Source organism: Cucumis melo, chromosome 5, assembly GCF_025177605.1.
Source record: "Cucumis melo cultivar AY chromosome 5, USDA_Cmelo_AY_1.0, whole genome shotgun sequence".
Lineage (NCBI taxonomy): Eukaryota > Viridiplantae > Streptophyta > Magnoliopsida > Cucurbitales > Cucurbitaceae > Cucumis > Cucumis melo.
The window spans coordinates 29,802,205-29,825,332 of NC_066861.1; the positions used below are offsets into that span (position 1 = coordinate 29,802,205).

General features: G+C 34.2%; 3 protein-coding genes across 19 annotated transcripts; 1 reads left to right on the forward strand and 2 right to left on the reverse strand.

Annotated features, from left to right (window-relative positions):
* The first annotated feature begins 1,578 nt into the window (after positions 1–1,578).
* LOC103498120 (probable 3-hydroxyisobutyrate dehydrogenase-like 1, mitochondrial) lies at positions 1,579–2,805 on the forward strand. Its single transcript, XM_008460614.2, has one exon. It carries the CDS (start codon positions 1,595–1,597, stop codon positions 2,636–2,638), a length of 1,044 nt encoding a protein of 347 aa, XP_008458836.1. The 5' UTR covers positions 1,579–1,594; the 3' UTR covers positions 2,639–2,805.
* Positions 2,806–3,255: 450 nt separating this feature from the next.
* LOC103498127 (hexokinase-1) lies at positions 3,256–12,484 on the reverse strand. Of its 17 annotated transcripts, none has more exons than XM_051084892.1 (13): positions 12,330–12,407; positions 12,190–12,258; positions 11,859–11,919; positions 11,679–11,763; positions 7,569–7,840; positions 6,728–6,878; positions 6,462–6,644; positions 5,535–5,615; positions 5,239–5,388; positions 4,935–5,033; positions 4,706–4,836; positions 4,132–4,213; positions 3,256–4,041 (listed from the first exon to the last, which is right to left on the reverse strand). In XM_051084892.1, exons 4-13 carry the CDS (start codon positions 11,688–11,690, stop codon positions 3,694–3,696), a joined length of 1,509 nt encoding a protein of 502 aa, XP_050940849.1. In that variant the 5' UTR covers positions 11,691–11,763; positions 11,859–11,919; positions 12,190–12,258; positions 12,330–12,407; the 3' UTR covers positions 3,256–3,693. The 17 variants fall into 17 exon arrangements, with proteins under 17 accessions (XP_050940849.1, XP_050940860.1, XP_050940857.1 ...); XM_051084903.1 differs by having other exon boundaries at positions 7,569–7,946; positions 12,330–12,406; XM_051084900.1 differs by having other exon boundaries at positions 7,569–7,977; positions 12,330–12,406.
* Positions 12,485–18,497: 6,013 nt separating this feature from the next.
* LOC103498204 (protein DETOXIFICATION 51) lies at positions 18,498–20,308 on the reverse strand. Its single transcript, XM_008460724.3, has one exon. The coding sequence runs from the start codon at positions 20,171–20,173 to the stop codon at positions 18,644–18,646; it is 1,530 nt and encodes a 509-aa protein (XP_008458946.2). The 5' UTR covers positions 20,174–20,308; the 3' UTR covers positions 18,498–18,643.
* Positions 20,309–23,128: the final 2,820 nt, after the last annotated feature.

Below are 23,128 nucleotides of genomic sequence, written 5' to 3' on the forward strand. Positions count from 1 at the left end.
GGCTTCAGTATGGTGTTGCAATTTGATAATTGACCTATTCATTGTGCATGAATGAGTTTGCATGTTGAAGTTCTATTTTTCTATTTCGGAAGAAATTTGCATGGACGATACCGACCAGATTGATCGACACCATGAATTCAATAGTACAGGTTTTGAGGATTTGGAAGGTTTGAGAATACCTGTTCTTATTGAACATACAGGTTAATAAATCCTCCTTGCACTCTAGGTAGGAACGATGTCGTTACTTTCTTCATTGACTTGATGTCTATTTGATGTCTGTGATGATACTTTTGGTGCATTACTTTGACAGTTTGCATTTAAAAACTCCAAAATGGCATTTTCTTTTCATCCATTTTTTCTCCTCATGATATAAGACAAAAAAAAAAAAAAAAAAATTCAGGGTTTAGCAAACATTCTCAAGAATTTCTCTTAGATACGAACCCATAACCCATAACTGATGATAGAACTAGAATAAATAGTTTCTATTTTCTACTTACACGAGCTCATATCCTTGCTTTTTAATCAATATCTAATTCTAATCTTCTTCCTCCCCAATGGTCTAATATAAAACAATAATGCGTGCATTATGAATATTAACAGACTTACCAATTCCTTAAAATAAAATTAAAAATAAGATTGAAACAAAAATATAATTACAAACCGTACAAAAAGAATATATTTCTAGATTTTACATTGGAATCACATTTTACCCAATCTTCGCTTTCTAGCTTGAAGCTAATAACCCACATTTTACCCAATCTTCGTTTTTAGAATTTTTTATTGAATGAATGGTACATGATTTTACATCGACAAAAATCAAGAAAAGAAGAAACAAATTATATTATTTAGTGGTTCATTTTGATATTTATTGTGAAATTTCTATTTTGTACACTTTTGATCTTTCTTAAATGACTTCTCAATGTTTAAAAATTCTTTTCATTGTTGTTTTAATCGTTGTTTAGATTTTCAGACTTCACCTAAATTTAGTACAGTATTTGATAGTGTTAAATACACTCATTTTATATGTTACTTGTTAATCTTTCTATATAGATAAAATGACACTCATTTTGTCGATCGAATTTTCCTCTTTTTTTTTACTCTATTGAAGGTTTACAATTCCTTAATTGTGCAAAGTGCTAGACTGTTAATAAAAAGATTAATGTACAAGAATTCGAAAACAAAGAAGGTAGGTTTAAGCTTAATTGTACATTCGAAAGCAAAGAAGGTAGGTTTAAGCTTAATTTTTACTCTTTTTATAATGATATTAGGGGATATGGTTTATCGATCATTGTTCAAGAAAAGATATTTTTAATTATTATTAAAGTAAATAATTATTAAACACCTGAAGATGTCAACATGATTGTAAAAAAAAAAGAAAACGAATATTTTGTGTATATTGAGTTTTGTACTATTCATTTTCATATTCGACTTTCTACTATATATCTTTGGAAAAGAATAGTTAGATAGTCAATGTATCAGATAAAATTTTGAGAACATAAAAAAGTAACGTTCCTAGGAACCCCTTTAACTTTTAATTCCTAAGGACAAATCTTCAAATTTCTCGTTTTTTTCATTTTTATAAAGAAAAAAAAGGATGCCATTGCAATTCACTCTTCGATCTCTATATACTCAATCCCAAAAACTAACCCCCACCCTATCCCTTCCCTTCCTCTCTTTCCTCCGCCGCACAATGTCAACTTCCGGCGACATCGTCAGCCCTTCAACTACCCGCGTCGGTTGGATCGGCACCGGCGTTATGGGCTGCTCCATGTGCTCTCACATCATTAAAGCCGGCTACAAACTCACCGTCTTCAATCGCACCATCTCAAAAGCCCAACCCCTCCTCGATTTGGGGGCTAATTTAGCCTCTTCCCCTCTCGCGGTTGCCGCCCAGTCCGACGTCGTTTTCTCCATCGTCGGTTACCCCTCCGACGTCCGCTCTGTTCTCCTCGACCCCACTTCCGGCGCCCTTGCCGGCCTTCGCCCCGGCGGCGTCCTTGTCGACATGACAACTTCCGAACCATCACTCGCCTCTGAAATAGCCGCGGCTGCAACCGCCAAGGGCTGTGGGGCAATCGACGCTCCGGTATCAGGCGGCGATCGTGGAGCGAAGAACGCCACTCTGGCGATCTTTGCCGGCGGTGATGAAGGTGAAGTCCGGCGATTGAGCCCGTTATTTTCTCTTTTAGGGAAAGTGAACTACATGGGGGAAAGTGGGAAAGGTCAATTTGCAAAGCTGGCGAATCAGATCACTATCGCTTCAACAATGGTGGGACTAGTGGAAGGGATGATTTATGCTAAGAAAGCTGGGCTTGATGTGGGTTTGTTCTTGAATGCTATATCAACAGGAGCAGCTGGATCAAAATCTCTGGATTTGTATGGAAGTAGGATTTTGAAAAGGGATTTTGAACCTGGGTTTTTTGTGAACCATTTTGTGAAGGATTTGGGAATTTGTTTGAAGGAATGTCAGAATATGGGGCTTGCTCTTCCTGGATTGGCATTGGCTCAACAGCTTTATGTTTCGCTTAAAGCTTATGGGGAAGGGAATTTAGGGACTCAGGCACTGATTTTGTCTGTAGAAAGGCTCAATAATGTTTCACTTGACGACGGCGGCAGCAGGGCCAATGGTTCTTCGTGATTATGCCGCCATTACAAAGACCACTAATCGTTGTTTCTAAGCTATTTGGTTGTACCAATGGAGAAAGAGATCATCCATATAAGTTTCTACCTTTCCAAATTGTAGTTGTTTTATGGCCATTTGTTGTTTACTACAATTATAAATAAGGAACTTATAAGGTTATGTGAGTTTCGATTTCGTGATTTTGGAGAATTCTGTTTATAAAGTACCGTGTATTGGAAGATGATGAATTATTATGAGGAGAATGAAGACAAGAGAACACCGAAAGTCTATTCAATTCTTGCTCTGTTCTTCCCATCTTTATTTTATTTCATAGATAAAAGGTATCTAAGAATTCAAGATTTTCATTACGGCCCCTACAACTTCAAAAATTTCATAAATAAATTGTCAAAACTAACGTTTCCTATAATTTGCATTGGTCTCATTGAATAAAGACCAAGTAGGCTTTGTAGTTTTATAAACCTCTAATTATCATTTTAAAGATGACCGGTTCAATCTTTCTTTTAGCAATTGTTAGAACTAACAAAACGACTAACTTTTGGCCATCCGTGCATGCAAAAAGAAAACTAGCATGTAAACAAACTTGAAAAAACGGACCATAATAAGGAGGAAGAAGATGATGGAAATATTTCCTGTATCTCAAATTAAAGATAAACCTTTGTATGAAAGATAATATGAAAAGGCACTTGGATGTGTAGTTTACAACATCCAAAATTCAATAGCAGTACAAACGACCATATTGCTTATGCTTTGTGCCTTGTTTATTTGCATAGCAACCACGAAAAATGATCCTTAGAGCATCAATTTTTTACCCTCCCTTTCTCTTTTGGCTACTACTCTTTTAAGGTTCATCCGACCAGAAAACTCGACTCCATTTTTTCTATGCTCTCAATAACCATAAATTAAAAAAAGAAAAAGATTGGGAGAGAACTCCTGAGCTAGGGTCTAAGGCATCAGAAAGTGATAACATGCAAAGGAGAGCAGAAAATTCAACAAAAAATCTAAAGCTTCTGCTACTCCATAATATACTATCTGTAATTTGATCCTTTTTTTCCTTAGGGCTCATCGATCTCGAGATATTGAGAGTGAGAGGCTGCAAGTAGTGCAGCTCCGATACCAGAACCATCATTTGAATGCTCGACGAAGACGTTTGCAGCAACCTCATCTCCGAGTAGCTCCTTCAGTGTATTTTCCATGGTTGTTCTGAATTTTGTGTAGTGCTCATACAACCCTCCATCCAGTGCTACAACAGACTTCTGCTTCTCCCCAACCCGGATGGTGTCTCTTCCCAGTTTTTTCAGGATGCCTAAGATACCAGCAGCAGAGAGACGGGCGCCTCGTGTTGCAACTACGTCACAGAGCTCCACTATGATTTTTCTTGTTTTCAAGGAGGTATTAGATATCTGGAAGTAAAGCAAAAGGCATAGGGTGAGTAATTTTTTTTTAAAGAAAAAACTTCTTGAAGTCATAGATTTTCTGGGTGGGTGTCTAACCTCCAAGACATCCTTCAGTTTGCTTGCAACAACTTTGAGATCGGGCGACGTGTCGTGATGCATGGCAGACATGTGAGGAGTCCTGCAAATTTTTTTGAGCAACAAAAAGTTACATTTGCAAGTTGAAAGAGAATTTAAAGATAACACTAAAATGAAAATAGCGTACAGGATGATTTTTTTTAAGCAGTCCATTCAAATATGAAGTTTACTCTTAATAGGTAGAGAAGATGAACATTTACTTTTTTACAACAGTCAATTACAATAATATAAGCCAAACATGAAGCCATAATATAATCTAAACTGTTTATGACGAAGAAAGTTAAGTTTCGGGTTTGAAAAATTAGTTTCAGATCCAACATCAGTTTGAAACAGAGGGGATGACGATGAGTATCAATTATGGGATAGCCAGTGCCAACTAATATATAAACTAGCCACGATCATTTGGAATGTTATCAGTATCACACATCATGAAACTCCAATATCAATCTGGATGGTTATGGGGAAACGAAATATGATCATGGAAAATGGATTGTATCTTTTCACAAATAACACACCTAGATGGTATAATGTATACCTCAATATAAATGGAATTTTCAGTTTGGGTGGAACAGTTTCGCCAAAGATAGCCGCTTCTTCAGCCATCTTGACCAATACTTTACGTACAATTTCTCCCAAGTACATACCAGAAATCAACTTCTCGAAAATCTGCAAATATAATGAAGATAATTATTCAATACATTTCCGGAAAACCATATTTCTTTAAGTGATGCTTGAGATGAGGTTTGTATTAAGAATGGTTTTACCTGTTCTCCAGGGTTTAAACTCTCAGCATCCAATGCATGATCATATTCTGTAAGTGACAGATGAGAGGACCGGAAGTTACCCCATTCCATGTTAATTACCTGCATTAATATATTTTACCCCCAGGTATCAATATATTGATAAAGTCATGCATAAACCTTCAGATTGTACCATTTATTATTATCAAAGAACTAACAGCAAATCTCAAATCCATTATCCATTTTTTCTGATTAAGGAGAGTGCAGGGGAAGCTTGTAGGATTATTACTTGCCAGAGAACGAATAACAAATCTCAAAATTAACTAACCATTTCTCCTGATTTAGGAAGTAGACCGTGCCACTTGGGAATTGCATGGGCACGCTCTACATAAGCTGCATTTGTTCCGGTGCCTAATATCACAGCAGCAATTACATCGTTATCATGGTATCTACCTCCTGCTAATGTTCCAATCGTGTCGTTTACCTAAATCTCAGAAAGGAGAAAGTCAGCACAAAAAATACATGCACTCACGCCCACTGCACCCATCAACTCACTATGAAAAATAGTCCAATGATAATCAGATAATGCAAAATTGAACATCAAGAATTAGCATCAGAAAAAAGAATTACCAACGCTGTTACACGCATGTCGAGTTTCAGTTTTTCCATGGCTTTGGTTAATTCACCGACCACATCTTCCCCAACCTGAAATAGTATCAGCCAAGAGAAAACAGAATGTCAACTTTCAATAAAGATCTAATACTGTACTGAAAATCAAAGTTTCAGGTGCGTGGAAAACTGCTGAAAATCAAATTTATAACAATCATTTACTCATTTAATCTTTTAGACAATGAACAGCCAAGATCTAATATAATTTGTTTAAATGTGAACTTGTATGGAAAACAGAATCTAAATCAGAGATCCATCGAATCTCTTAAGAAAGTAACTAATGTATATTGATAGCATGGCTGTGGCCCATTTTCAATGCATAGAACAAGCATGGACATTTTACACAAGTCAATAAAGTAATAAACTCATTGATTATCTTAATTTTCACTTAAATAAATCTTCTAATTCGAAGCATTACATTGCCAGCATGACACACTTTATAACTAAATATGAAGTCTAGCGCTTCTATATAAGTTGTGGCCCATTTTCAATGCATAGGACAAGCATGGACATTTTATAACAGTAAAAAAAGTAATGGACTCATTTATTATCTTAATTTCCACTTAGAAATCCTCTTCTGATTCGAAACATTATATTGCAAGCATGACAGATTCATTGCTAAATCTGAAGTCTAGCACTCCAATAGTAAAGCCACTTCATCTTTCCTCACCCCAGTGGTAGGAAAGAATTCCATAACAGGGACAAGAGTATAATTCTACCTTATAACAGAATGCAAACTTTTTTTCCACCGATAATGACAGTATGGCTTTGGTGCCACTTTATAGGACAATGTTGAAACAACAATATTAAAATAGATTAAAAGGTCCTAATAATGGGCAGCTATGAACATTAAAGAATAAAGCTCAAGGAATTAGGATTAACCGTGTCTTCAATGCTGAAGCCTTTCGTCCATTTAATAAGTGTCCCTGATGATATTGATGTTTGCCTAACAGGGAAGGAGAAGGTAAAACCCAATTCCCTTTGCCTACCCGGTGCTGGGTGAAAGCCTTCACCTTCTTCAGCAACAAACTTCGCAAGTGCTTGAGCTATAAAATCAAATAGAGCCTGACAGAACCAGCACCAGATACTTCAGCATATGCTCCATCCTAAGGAAATCCAGAGTATAAATTCAAGAGGAGAATACTAACTTCTGAAGACCCAACCATCAAGTGTGGAGGTATTGAAACCTCCTCAAATTCTTGCTTGACAACCCGGTTCTCCTTCCCTCCCAACTGCACACGCAACACTCGAAAATTTGTACCGCCGAGATCCAATGCATAGAAGAGCCCTTTTTCATCTCTAAATTTATGGGGAAAATGTCATTTCAAAATACATCATCAAAGGTGGTATATGCCATATACAATTAGATTCAACTATCCCAACAAATTTTTGTATCCCAGTGAACAGTGCATCTTGCATTTGAAGTGTATCCATAAAATTGCTTTTCTAAATAAAAAGAGTCGATTGAAATAAATAAAAGAGGGCAGAATTAATCGAGATTTGAAACAACTTCAAAAACAAAAATGAAGATAAGAGAAAATAAATGAATAAACCAAAGTGTAACACTCATACAGGTCATAGCAACAAAATGAAAGAACAAAAAACTCAACAGACCAATAATTAAAATGGACAGCATAAATACTACATAAAAACCTCAAGATAGATCTAGGGAAGAATTGCATGAGATAATACATATAAAAATTAGAAACTTCGAACTTTAAAAATCGCAAAATGCACATCAAATGCTTCGTCATCATTTGAAGGCATTTGCATGAGCTTAGGAAACAGTAACTTCGAAACGAAAGGATAAAAACATTAACATAATTTTTTCGTTCAAGATCGACAATTGAACCATTTCAACAAAGATGGGAACTTGTTCAAACAAACGAAAGGCTTCATTGTATTAAAACGTCTCGAACAAATAGATCTAACAAAATTAAGAAGACAAATAAAAAAAAAGAACAGAATAAAAAACAATTTGGTGTGTACCCGGTCGGGAGATTATCAACGTAGCTGATCAGCATCTTGAGCTTGCTACCGCCTTCGGATGCAAGGCCGGCGTGCATCTCGACGGTCATGGCGTCGGCCACCTGCCTGAGTTTTCCAATTGGGGTTCCACATTTTTCCTCGAACTCTCTCAAAATGGCCATTGCTCGCGCCCACTTCCCGGAGTTTCTCATTCGGTGCCGCACCACTAGCGCCGCTGCAGCACAAACCGCAGCCGCACACACCACCGCCGCTCCCACCGCAACCTTGCCCATCTGACAACGAACGGAAACACCCCAAATTCTAATTCAATGAGAAGGTCAGGCGCGGAGGCAAAAGCCGCACACTTTGTCGTTTCAACTCTTTTCAATCACGCAAATTCTTGATTCATCAAAAAGCTTCGTGTCAGTGCCTATGAGTTTGAAAAATAAGTTGAAATGAAGAAAAATGTATTATTTATTAACAGAAAAAAAAAAAAAAAAGGAGAAGTAAAATTAGGGATTTTGAAGGAAACCCAAAGAATTTGAGCGAGTTTCCAGTAAAATCGACTTTTTTCTCGGTGATTTCAACACCTAAGAGAAACCCAGAAAAGTGATTAATCGAAAATCATTCTACCTTTTCTCGAGGGAAAAATTAGATTGTTTATGGACATGCAAACTCTTATCCTGGACCTTCAGTTTGATTTCAACTTTGATAAAATTTACAAAATCTTATTTTTCTACAAACTTTTCTTATATTATAGTTATCCTTTTATTTCAGATAAGAATATGGATTCCACTTACAGAATTGTCTCTAAAGAATACGAATGGAAAATTTTTATTTTGAAGAAAGGAAATAAAAATGATGACGATATTATATAATATTACCTCGGATCATATGCTTCTAAAATGATCGCCGGAGAGGACAAAAAATTTAAAATAAATAAAAAGCAACAAAATGGAAGAAAAGCTTCTAGACACAATTGGATTCATATCATCTAAATATCGAAAAGGTTAAATTTATATCCGATTTAAACATTTAATTTATCATAGATTATTTATTTGTTATTTCATACGTTACACAAGCATATGTTGGGTGGAGTGGATTCAAATTTATGGAACTCATTTAACTAATTTTCACACATTATATACCCACAAACCAATAAAAAATACAATATATATACACAAGTTAATTAAATTTCATATGCCTTATTCTTTTGATTATCTAAAAATGTATTGAAAAATGTACTGATAATAAGCTGGTGGTTTAATTCTAACATCAGGGGAAAATAAAGGAAAACGACCCAACCAGCTAATAGTACCATTTATTCGCATTTTAAAATTGCTTCTTAAATTTTAAATTAATAAACAAAATGCTCGTTCCAACTATAAAAGGTAAAAGAAGAAGAAGAAGAAAAAACTCATTGAGTTGCAAATATGGACTATAATGATAATTATCCGTGATTTATGAATTATGAGTAGTTTTTTAGAAATTATTTGATTGGATATGATTTGAGTTATGAGAAAAAGATCATGCAACAGTAAAAGTCAAATAAGTTGCATAAAAAAGCGACCCTCCTTCTCATTGGACTTTGAAAATGAGGATTTTTCCCCCAAAAAACGTTTGACCATACAATTGAGTCCGTTGATTGTTTTTTTTTTTTTTTTTAAGAGAATTGGAGTCCGTTGATTTGACTTGAGCTTCTCTCTGAATTTTATGGCTAAAAGCTATTCATGAATTTTCTAACCGAAACTTCACGCAAATCTTTGTATTACAATTACAAGTTGTGGGGAGAGATTGAAAGCAATCTTACTGAAAATGAAAGGAGTGTTGAAATAGGTGAAAAAGGGAAAGCCGAACAAAATGAAAATATAGAATGTAAAATCAGTAGAAAAGATAGATCGAAAATACTCCATTAGATTTTGAATTACATTAAATTTTATTTTATTACAATCCAACAAATATCACCTTATATATCCACGACATTTTATCAACTTCAACTAAAAAAAAGCATTTTTTTATGAGATCAGATTTAATTACTGTCTCTACAATCTGAGGTTTGAACCTTGATAAAAGAGAGTAATAAATATGTCGGTTTTATGTAAAAAATCACATAATTAAATTTCAACTTGCAAAAATTGTAACACATTAATAATTTAGGCAATATCTTGAAGAAAAACATGATAAAATAAATATCTATGGAAAGGTAAAGTATAAATCTATAAAGAGATTCTAAGAAAGGTTGAACTTATTTTTCCCCTAAAAGAAGAGAAAAAGTGTAACTGAGATATCTATGTCCACTTTCATCCAAATCTAAAGAATACGACTCTGATTGCAAAATATTATGACATATTTAATATATTAATAATTAGGCAGCTAAAGATCAACCCTATAGTTTCTAACCTAAGTTAAAGTTCTCAACACCATATTCGTTGTAAATGTAACAAACAGATCATTCGTAAATTAGTCTTCTAGCTCCCGTAGACCCAAGTTCAAGTCACTTGTTTACATTTTTCGTATTATTTTTAGAATTATAAAACCATCTAACAACAAAAATTTGGATCTATCACTAATAATCATGATGATTATGTATTCTAATGTTTCACTAATGTTTTGAATCTCTACAAATGATGCACAGTTAAAGGCGTGATTCGTTCTTAAAAACGAATCAACGTAATTAGTACATTCTTATTATTAATGGAATACTTAAAGAGTGGACATAGCATACTTGTGAGAAAAGCATACCACATGTCGTCATAGGAAGTTGTGAAAAGGCAACTTCATATAAATATTTGAAACTGTAGAGGTTCCTAGCAAAAAGATATAATTCTATTTTAACGAAACTATGATGATAGTAAGCGGTGTAATGGATCTTAGTTCCCCCACATCAAGATATAGCTTAAGTTGTAAGCAAGTTAAGCCATTATATATGCAATCAAGGTCAAGACTATTGGAAAACTATATTGAGAATGTTGGGATGCTTGAAGTACAAAAAAATTTACGACCTACACTTAGCCCATGTTTACTAATTTGTAATGAAAATTGGTGTAATCATAATAAAATTTTATTGATAACTCAATCGTTATTTGTCACAATTGCAAAATGTAATTGGATTGCTTTCAATCATATTAACTTAAAATTTGTACAAAAGCCCTAATTATTCAAGTAACCCCGAATAAATCTATATATATTTTCTACAAGTTTGGTTGATGTTTGGATTGATCTACAAAGGGTTGTTCTAGGTGCTTCATCCCTAAGAAGGCAATATGCTCTATTGTAAGAGACTTTATCCTAATTACAAAATATCAATGGTAATGCTAGTTTCAATATTGATGTGATATTCACATGCATTGTACCGAACAACAATTTAGGTAACGTTTCCTTAAATTATAGAAGGCCAACTCTTGAAGGGCTATCCAGGAATAGGGGACTTTGGCACACAGGCCTTCAGTTAGGTCCTTGTCACTCAATATCTAGATCCAAATAAAAACCAAAATTCCTGATTCCAGACGTTCTCAGAACAGTGATTTCCTTTTTCAACTAACAGATTGTTAAGTAAGACATAGCCACGTTTCTATGCCTGGGGCATCCAACCCTCCAATCTTTTCCATTTCCAATGGTTTTGATATGCCAAAAAAGTATAATAATTCTTTCTCCCAACTTTTTCCTGTCAATACTAGATTGGTACTCACAAGAACCCAACACATGGAGAAGAAATGGGTAGGACGAATATGCCTAATCATAGTGATCAGAATAATATGATTTGATATTTATGCCTAAGAGCTCTCAGTGCACCACTGTATAGAAAAATTAAAGGTTGAAAGACACTTTTTAAACTCTCAACTTTTAGCAAAGTGGCGATTTGTTCATTGGATTTTAATTTGTAACAACTGGGTTCTCAATCATTTGGTAGTTTATGAACAAATTTAATCCATAACCCGTTCATTATCTTAAATTTCCTACAGTAATCGTATCTCAATCATTCAAAAAAGTTCAATACCAAAAGCATATCAGCTATAAAAATCTGGTGGAATCAGTATCAGATTCGAAACTACTATTCAGAGAATTCTGTGGAAGAAGGAATAACAGGTAAAAGAAAATTTCCAAATGGAGAATCAAGGACCTTAAAATTACCAGTGCAACCATCTTGTTTGGCCTCTGCTATGGCAGAACTCTTATCCTGTAGTATCCGAAATTCACTCCCACTAGCAACAGGAAACTGTGCAAGTTCAAGTCATAATTATAAGCTAATGCTTGATAAATAATCATGATAATTTACTGTGATGGCAAGACCAAAGAAATAAAAAATCTCACAGTTGAGCCTTTAGTTGATGCTGAAACTCCATGTCTCTCTATAGCAGCTGAAGATAAAGATCTGCGATAGAGAAGTTTTACAAATGAACTCAACTCAGAATTTTACAAAGATGCAATCCAATCCAGAAGTTGATATAATCATCCAAAAGGAATATATCAAAATTCCACACTATTTAATTTCATTCAATCCTTCAAATCAACTCTACTTCTCAAACTAACAGCTACAAACCTAAGAAACCTCAACGATTGAAAAGTGTAAAGTTCATTTCAGTCTCTGCAATAGCCTACAAAACTATTAGCAATAACTAACATCTACGTTCGTAATCTCGACCTTCAAAATAGTAAAACCCTCATATCTTTGGAGCTTCATCGTTAATGGCTCACGGCAAGGAAAAATAAACTGAGACGAACAACAAAAGAAATTGTCAATTTACACGACGGCGGTGGTCATGAAGGAGATGCAAGAATTACCGGCGCGACGGATGATGATCGATTTTTCGCCGCTTGATCTGAGATGAAGGCGCCATAATTTCCCGGTCGTTTCGCGGCATCGAAACTTTCCGTTCCATTTCGAAGCAAGCCCAGTGGATGCGGGCTGTGCCGAAGTTTACGAACAACTACAAGAAGATAAGTTTGAGCCAGGCCCATTACTTGAGCCCATTAACCGAATCCCAATAAACGGAAGGAAAGCCCACTATGTTGGTTCTCCATAGCCGCTCAAAGGTGAAGAGGCCCAACAGACTCACTAATGAGACAAAAGGCCCAACAAACAAGCCCTTGGTCTTTTTCTCTCTATAAAGTTACAAAATTATTAACCAACTTCATAATTGATCTCTAAACTTTCAAACGTTTCTAAAATGTCCTCAAGCTTTTTGTTTTTATGTAGTTGCAAATGTAGTAATTATATTCAAAATAATTAAGTATATAGCAACATTTAAAAAAAAAAAATTGTAAATATAGCAAAATCTGTCAAAATCTATCAATGATAGGAGTATATCACTGATAGACCATATAACAAATGTAGGTCTATCAAAGCATCGATAGACTCTATCACTGATAGACTTTGCTATATTTGCAATTTTTTAAAAATATTGTTACATACTTAATAATTATTTTATAAATTGCTACCTATTATAATTACCCTTAATTTTATGGGTTATTTTAGATTAAGAGTGACAATCTGAATAGAGGTAAAACGCCATAACTTGGAATACAATAATCATGTGAGAATTAAAAAAGGGAAATAATAGACCCAAGGAAGAAAGAACAAGAAAAAGAGAAATGATTGGGCAAAATGGCCCAATATACCCCCCTTGACCTCGAAGGGTGCTACTTCGTTTCCTTTGTGGTGGCACACTTCCTATGGACAACAATCTTAAACCCTCCAAATCTTCAAGTCTTATTTCCAAAGCTCGAGATTCATTCCTCAGTAAAAAACAAGAAACCATAATACCATGAAAGGTAAGTTGTCCTTCCTTCTAAAAACTTGTTATATATGATCATAAACCCTAAATATACGAATTTAGCCAATGGAGTTCTAGTAGCACTCACCACACACTGATGTTCCTGTTTTCTTTGGCTTGTAGGCCATCTTCCTTCTCTAAATACAAATCCATCATTAAAGCTGGCACATGAAAGTTAGAGGAGTCTTTGTATCTAAATTTTGTTATCAACAAGCTCTTCTTAACAAAATTAAAGTAGACATGATTAGGAGGCCCCAAATGTCAAGGAGAGAGGTGGTAGAGAATAATGGGAAAGACATTAAATGAGAGGTCTACTTTTCTGTTTTTTCCTCTCTAAAATAAGTTTGTGTTCCATTCCATCTACTACTTCCCAATATATATAAATGGTTTCCACACAACAGCCATGTGTTTGCGAGCCATCAGTTGGTACTCAGGGGGACATATCATGACCTGTTTTGTGACGATTTTACTATATAATAATTGCTCTCTCTACTCCCATCTACTCATGCTCTAGACTTTAATATATATGTTATTATGAATTTTTCTTTTATATATTAATTTAGTATTATCATTATGAATTTTATGTCATTTTTTCTCCATACATTTGAGTGTTCAAGTTATCTTACATATATACTTCGACTATTTTTACAAGACGACCATTTATCAAGATCAAACCTTTCGTCGCTATATAACCATTAACTAACTCTCATATGTATAGTTCACTTAACCTAAACTTTTTGTGCATTGTTTTAACTTTAGGGTTGGTAAAATCATCCGTCTCAAATTGAGTAAGCTCTAATTTTTTATTGATTAATTAGTGAAGAATATTCAAGAACTACAAGTTGAGTTTGTACATACTATGGGAAATGTTGCATGTTAGGTGGACAAAACCCACTCTCTCCCAACAAATTTATGTGCATGTGTTTTTTAGGAAGGGAGGCAGAGAGAGAGAGAGAGAGAGAGAAGTTTCAAATTTTCTTTTTTTCTTTTCCTCTCTTCTCTCTCTAAATAGTACAATATAAAAGGGTAGCTTAGGGCAAGACATGATGGGAGAGGTTAGTTGTTGAGGGAGAGAGGGAGAGAGGGAGGGAGGGAGGGAGGGAGGGAGGGAGGGAGGGAGAGAGAGAGAGAGAGAGAGAGAGAGAGAGAGAGAGAGAGAGAGAGAGAGAGAGAGAGGAGAGAGAGAGAGAGAGAGAGAGAGAGAGAGAGAGGAGAGAGAGAGAGAGAGAGAGAGAGAGGGAGAGAGGGAGAGGAATATATATATATATATATATATATATATATATATATATATAATTAAGGGGGAGAAAGTGAAATAAAAAGTGAAAGAGTTTAAGATAAGGGAACAAAGAGAGAAATAGGAATAGTGAGAGTGTTCACTCAAAAGGACACCATGTGGTTTACATTATGGTCTAAAATCATGTTGTCTTCTCCCATTTTTTCCTTCATATATGTATTTATATACCTTATTATTTCCTTTCTTTGTATTTGCATATCTCTAAGAAATGACAACCCATACTCTTATTCTTCTATACACACACATTATTGTTCTCATAGTGTTAGGAAGAGGTTCCTCTAAGCACATTTCTTTGTCAATTCTCTATCATAAAATTTGCTCAAGAAAGGTTCCATTTGGATTGACTAGAGAAAAAAAAAAAGAATTTTAAAAAATTAAAAACTCATTTTTATTTAAACTCTTTTGATAAAATAAAGTTTCAAATACACTTTAAAAGCTATTTTGAATAGTTGTCAAATAGTCAAATTTGTTCTAAAACGAATTTTTTTATAATAGCGCTTGAAAATTGATCCAAACCAAGGTGAACATAACTTTGGTATATAAAACTCCAAGTAAAAGATAAATTAAAATATGTCAATAGATAAGTATATATGAGTTGTCAATGACATTATATACCTATATCATTTTAGTGGTCCATTATTGAAATTTGGCCATAGGTTATTTCTAGCATAGACTCACAAATTAAACATTAAACTTATATAAATGTTGTAATATTCTTTGCATTTAGTTTCGTTCCATTTATCACTCATTAATATGAAAAAGAAAAACATATGCCTAAGTTTTAATTTCCAAAATACCAAAGTTACACTAAATTAAGTCGATGAATTCATCCTCGCTCATGCTTCTTCTATAACATTGCCTAAAGTTCTAGTCTTTTAAGAAAATAAAGCAACATCATTCTTTTTTGAAGTTGGTTTTTTCAAGCCATCAAAGTCTCTTGTAAGAAAAAATTGATCTCAGACGAAGTGTCAAATCCAAACCGTATTAAATGCTATATACCACTTATCTTAGTTAAGTTAGATGAGAATGTAGGTAATTTCTCAGGGGTAAATTTTGAAGATAAACATTGACAAACAAATTATAGAAATGTTTTATATTAAAAGAATATATATATATATTTATTGATGAAAGTCGAAAGCTAAGAGATTTGATTCCAAAGGCAAATCCCATCGATCAAGATGCTCAGTCACTTCACCATCTCTAAGATATGAGAATTAACTGTTGATTTGGACTAATCATAGACTACCTTTTTCATTCACAGTCTTATCTCATCAAAAGTCCAATAATATAATAGAGACTCAAAACTATGTTAATATTGACATTTTAACTATATATATATATATATATATATAGATACATACATATATAAAAGAAAACATGTTTTTAATAATTAATTGATTAATTGTTCTGTTTATTGAGTTTTTATCCCTTCACAATAGGGTACTATAGACCTAAGTACATATAAAGTATTAAGTTGTATATGTATGTGTGGATATTAAGATTCATATATATTTTTTTTTTTGTTTGGATTTTTTCTTCGCAATCTTTAACTAGAATAAACATCTAAGGTTAGAGAATTATATATTTACGAGGAAGATCAAGCAAACTTAAGGTGGTGTTTGATCAATCGTAATGGGATAGAGGGAGTTATATAGTAATATAATAATAATAATAATAAAAAAAAAAACTCAAGTTTTGGTTGAGCGTTTTAGGCTCGATTTGTAATATAAAACTTATCTCCTTCCAACGGTTTTTAATCCAACCTTCTTTTTCATTTGTTGTCATTGTTCGCTATTTCATTTTCGTTCTCTATTTGATTATTCACGTTTTCCAATACTAATCTAATTTATAGTAATTCATATTACATTCCTACTCTTCAAATAACCTCTAGAGTCTAATGTATTATTTATTCGATATAACACTTCAATTGTGGGTAAATATACACTATTCTTTTATTGGGTATAACAATTAAAAATTGTGGGGCTATATATATATATATATATACTTTTGATTTAGGTGAATAGATTAAAGGAGTGTGGGGAAGGAGATGTGATTTTTATTGGGTGGGTAATTGTGTAATGCCAACCATATAATAGTCTCCTATTTTGATAGGCCCTTCAAAACAGACAACAAACTCTTTATCTCTTCCAAATTTTCATTTTTCTACTTTCAACACTTCTTTGTTGCTATGATATTATTATTATTATTATTTGCCATGATAAACAATTGACTAGACATGTTAGGGTAAAACCCTATTTTAGTACAAGCTAGGAGCAGAGTGGTACCCAATACAAGATAAACATTGAATATTATATGTGATCTCAAAATGTGATAAGAATCAATGTCGGACCATTTTGACAATGTGACACTCAAGTTTCATCTTTATATTACTTATAAGAAGGAAATATAATTGAATCTATACCAAGTAATTAGTTTATTATTCTTTGAAATGTTTCATCTTCTACTTCTAATTAACTTTCTTTTATTTATCGTTTATATCAAATGATAGGGTTGGAATGGAATTAGTAGAGAGAAAATAGAGATTTCTCTAGGAAAAAGTCGAAAAATTGGGACGCCCTTCACAATTTAAACACAATAGATCATCAATGTGATCCTTTACGAGAAAATGTATGGTTTTTCTTTTCTTTTAACAATATTTAGGATGGTCGAGGGATCAAACTTCAAACCTTTATAAATTTGGTACTACGTACAAGACTTAAGTTTACGTTAGTTGATTATAGCTTATGCTTATATAAAACAAAATTTTACCTTCGAAAAGTATTCAAACGGTAATCTCTTAAATTTTTTAAGAAGACAAGAGATTCAAATCTACTACTTACGTGGTTGAATTTTTTTTTAATAAAAAAAGTGTTAAAAATAAGAATCGAACTGAAAATTTAGCAACTCTCATCCAAGGGACGTTTGTCTAATTTTTAATCTTTAAAAACCTATTCGACAAAACTAACCGAGTATTTATGTCCCTACTTCAAGTGGCCGAATGTGTTTATAGCCTATTTTATATTATATTTGGGGTCTAGTGTTTCTAAGTGTTATAACCTATCATTAACGGTACACCGTCCTATGCATTATCGAAACCCACTAATAATTATAATAACCAACTCATGCTAAAGCGGTGCACATAATTTCTAAGTGATGAAAAGAACTAAGTGAAGATGCCAAGGGGAAAAAAAAGGTGGAAATGAGGGGTATAATGGGAATGGAGGAAAACAGTTAGAAACATATCCTTGATGTTTTTTTGTGCACGTACTGACCTATCATAGGTCCGTGATGGTGATAGGTGCTACTATGGATACGTTAGATTAAAACATCCAACCAGTCTTTTGTCTAAGTGAAGAAAACTTGTGAAAGAAATAGACCAAACATGTCTGAATTTTGGAGACACTTCCCTCAACTTCAATTTCTCCTTTGCATTAATGCCATTTCCCCCCAAAAAAAACTTTTAACCTCCCTTTTTCTCTCTCTCCTTTTGATAAGGCTTTTCTTGTAATAAAAGTCTATTCTAATATTCCAAAATACTATGAATGGGAGAAATCAACGGAATTGATAACGACGTTGCCTTGATTGTGGAAACATAAACTATTAGAAATAAATGATAGACCCAACGAGAAGGAAGAATATTAACCAATTAGGTAAAAAGTTCAAATCATATCACTTTGATACTATAAAATTAATTGTAAATAGATATTTTTACTAAAGTTTGGTTGATCCAAGACTTCTATCCTTGAGTTATATAATACAAGAAAACTGTTCATATTAAACATAACTATGATAAAGATGTACATACATACAAATGAGATATTAATTGACAAATTAATATATGTTATAACATACCATGATTATAGATTGGTATTACGGATTAATAAAATTAAAATTAAAAATATATATGTTCATATGGATTTTAGTTTCTTTTATATGGATGGGGATTCCAAAGGGGTTAAAGAAAAAGGGTAGTTTTCAAGGTGAGAAATGCAATTGTTTTACAATTTGGTGTAAATTAGGAAGAATCAATTATGTGAGGGTGGAGAAAGTAAGGGTAATTCATCACCCGCAGTACACGTCAGCAAGTGGGACCTACAAGCTTGGAAGTCCCAGTCAGTGGTGCCAATCACATACAACATAAGCCCAGCACAACAAACTTGGGCCGACAATAGGCCCAACCAAAGCCCACAAAACCCAACCCCTAATCTAAACGCAAGCCCAACCGCCACCGGCATACCCACGCCGTAAAACGCGCCAAGGTTTATATTCGCCGCCGCAGATGGCCGGGCGCTCCCTCTCAAAACGCCGCATCCAACGGTCTGCGGGCAGTTTCCAAGTTCACAGAGACCCAAAATAGGGAGCGCCACCGACGTCAGCCGGAGAATCTCGCCGTCATCGGTAAACATCCTAGCCCATTTATTCCTCATCCCTGTCGCAAACGACGTCGCTCCCAACCCCATCATCGCCGCTACAAACACTGCCACCACAGCGGAAAGCTTCGCCTTCTGTGGCCGACCGCCGCCGAGCTCATTCCCGACGCGGGTGGAAACAGCAAAACCAAGAGACGACGGAAAAATATAAATCAACGACGTCGTTTGAATCAACACCCCCATCGACGCAACCGTTGCTTTGGGGTCCACGAGAAGTCCACACAGCACGATCATAATCTCGTACCACCACCACTCCAAGCAAACCGATATACAGCTCGGCGCAGCTAACTCCAAAAGCGGCTTCCAGCCACTCAAACATTCCCGGCTCGGCGCCGTCCACGTAGGAGCATGAACTCCCGAAACGACGACGTACGCCACCAAAAATACCAACACTAGAAAATTCGTAGCCGCCGCTGAAGCCGCCACCCCGGCTACTCCAAAATCAAAATAACTAACCAACAAGAAATTGATCGGCATGTGACAGAGAGCCCCGCCGAGCGAAGCTAAAGTTAACGGGACGGTGATGCCCTGAGCGCGAAGGTAAATTCTGATTGGGTTAATGAAAGAATTGGCGACAAGGTCGGGGAGAGAGAAAATCAAATAAGTTTGCGCCATTTCTGTGATGCTTGGATCTTGACGGAGGAAGAGTAGGATTTTACCCATATTTACCCACAGTATAAAAATGGGTATGGAAGAAACGAGAAGAAAAATTACCGCACGGTGAAGGGTTAAAGAAAGTAGCTTCGGACGCTGGGCTCCGAAGGCTTGAGAACAGAGCGGTTCCATGCCTAAAGCTAAACCGGAGAGAACAGAGTAACCGGTGATATTAGCGAAGGCGATGGCGAGTGAACCGGCGGCGAGTTCCATGTCACCGAGCCGGCCGAGGAAAATCATGGAAATGATTGAACGGGAATAGATTATGAGAGCCGTTAGAGCAATGGGGAAAGCCAATGAGAACAAAGATTTGGCTTCGGAGACAATTTCTGAACACGAAAATAAGTGCTGCGGCGGCGGTGGGGGCAGTTGTTTTTTGGGGAAAAGATCGAAGAAGTGAAGTAATTGGGAGGGCGGCGGCGGTGGTGGCGGCGGAGGGGGGGAAGAGGGATTTGAAATTGAAAGACACATGACGATGATGATTAATGAAGGGGAATGATGTGAAGTACTTGTGTTGTGTGGGAATCAGGTACATGAATTGGAGAGAGATACAGAGAGAGATCAATCTCTTTTGATGGCTGCTTGGTTTTTCTTTTCTTTTTTGTATTTTTTTTCTTAGTCTACGAAATGGGGAGCTGGATAAGGTATTAATAGAAGGAAGGAGAGAGAAAATTAGATTCTTTACATTTTTATATGTTTTCCAAATTACACTCATCTTAACCATGATGCATTATCATCATGTCATCGTTTCTTAGTCATATGATAAATTGAATGTTAAAAAAATATCACATTTTAACCATTGATTATAATTTATTGTGTGACAAATTTATGGTAATTTGTTGGAATATTTCTCTTCATCAGTCAGCAGCACATACCTTTTTCAAACACGTTTGAAAAGAATGTAATTGTCCTGTGACTGAGTCGGCAATTGTGGACTCGATGGTTGTTCTTGTTACTTTTCTTTCTTCATTTTCCCTTTTTATGTTGTTATGTTAATATATATATATATATATATATATACACGTATATATATAAATTAAAGAAGATGTACCATTCAGATTTGTCAGCTGTGTTCTGGTAGTTGATTCAATTTCCCATGGACAGAAGAGAGAGAAGGGTGAGGAAAATTTTAAATCTGGAATTTGATTTATTTGGATTGTTTTTCAAAATAATCAAAATTTAATTTTCTTATAAAAAGTTTCTTGAATTATACTTTGAATATAATTGCCTTTTAAAATCATAAAATTACAGAAATTAACTTTTTTTTTCCCAAAATTTTTGGAGTTAATATAAACTATCAGAATTGTTACTATACTGCTAAGTTGATATTAAGTACTGCGAGAATAGTGGTGTGATCCTTCTATCTTACATATTATAAAAATGATAATGATTTGGTATTTTTAACATTACATATGATTAAAGTTAAATAGATGATATTTGTATTAAGTAACTCAAAAATTGTAGAAGTTTAAATCTCTAGAAGAGAAGTAATAAAACAATTAATTAGAATTTCAATTACAAAAGACAACAACCTCATTTTATTTTAGATTAGTTTTTGCATTTTTTTTTTCTAATCTAATAATGTGAAGTGAGTTTATTAAAGTCAACAAGGCATATATTTAATCCTTAAAAAGATTCACTTTGGTGTAAGTTTAGGTGGGGTTCCATCAATTTTCACTATTTACAAATGATTGATCCTTGACCAAAAAAAAACCCATTTTTTTCATAAAATGAAAAGAAATATTAGTTTCAAATTGAAAAGGGTTAGTTGAGACAATAATTTTATATGTATACCTTGTGAAAAAAAGGACTTTTTCTATTGTATGGTAAAAATAAAAATCAATTAGCACAATTGGAATGTTTCTGAAAAGTTGGTCTTATTTCTCCACAGGACTGTGTCCTTTTCTTAGGGAAAAAAAAGTTATTAATTTTTACTGTACATTTACCATATAGTTTCCCTTTTTTTCTCATCCTAAACCAATCAGTTGACTATGATATTTTGGGAGAAAAATGCAAAAAAATATTGGCTACTTTGTTTATGAACTTTAGGGTTAAGCCATGATGGGGGGATGGGCTATGGGCCAAGAAAAAGACAAAAATCAGATGTATCTTTGATAAACTTAGCCTTCTTAAAAATATAAACCTTACCATTTAATTTAGTTTAATGTGAATCCAAGTGAACTATATTATACAAACCATTTAGAATTTGGTAAAGTAAGCAAAGTTTATAATATGATCAATCAAGATATCTTCGTATCTTACTTTTAATTAGAGTATCAATCGATCATACATGGTCAAAGGTCAAGAAGTTATAATTAGTTTTGAATTTTTACGTACAAATAGATATTAATAATATGAATTTAAACAACAAATTAAATTGATTGAAAGTTTTAGGTTTAAGTGTTTGAACGATTAGTTCTAGGTTTTTCGGTCTTTTGAGAAAAAATGTTTTAGTAGATGACAAATTTTCGTCATCTTGAAATTTGTAATGAACATTCAAGTAGGTCTTATCAACTTGTTTTTGTGAAGTATGCTAACTTGGAATTGAAGAACTACTTTCGGCCATTATCTCTTGGTCTCCGATCAAAAGATAATCCAAATCATTTAATTGTTTTTTTATTTGAATAAACGTCAACTTGATTTCTAGAGTTTTAGACTTCTTTTTAGTTAGACCTAATTTATAGATTGGTAAGGTTTCATATCACTCAAAATAAAATAGTGTGTAATTGTACCAACCAAAACGGATGGAAGAACTTTGGGTGGTTTTTTTCTCAAAATACAAGCCACAAGAAAAGCCACCACCACCAAAAAAAACCATCCCATAGAATTAAAAAGATTTGAAAACTTGACTACAAATTTAGGCTTTGTTGGGTGTCAAACACACACCCAAAAGGGACAGAATAAGGCTGTCTCCAATGCATATTTGACCAAGGCCGAAAAAAAGAATAATGCTACTATAGAGAGAAAATGATCATCAAGTGATTGAAGCAAAATTATATTATTATTCCCCATATATTTTTGATATAATCTTAATTTGATATGCATCCTATCACAATCACAAATAGTTACCAAGTTGGTGTCCAAAGGGGAAAATGGAATGGCGTGATGGACGCAAAGAGAATATGGGAATTTTCTTCTTTTGAAGACATTGAAGAGCCTGTCACTTTCTCACAGGCATTTCATCAAACAGATGGAAGGAAAGGAGACATAAGTTTTTTTAGTGCCCTAATGCTCCACTCCCCTCCTTCTTCATCATAACCCTATTTAGCTAATCTCTACTCTTTCTTATATTGTCGTTTACCCAAAAAATAAATTAATAAATAAAATAATACCCCGTCCGTTCAAAAACGTGTTTAGGTTTAAATACTACTTTGATTTGTACTAAAAAAAACTTTAGTATATATATACTTTCAGTTTTTGTTTTTA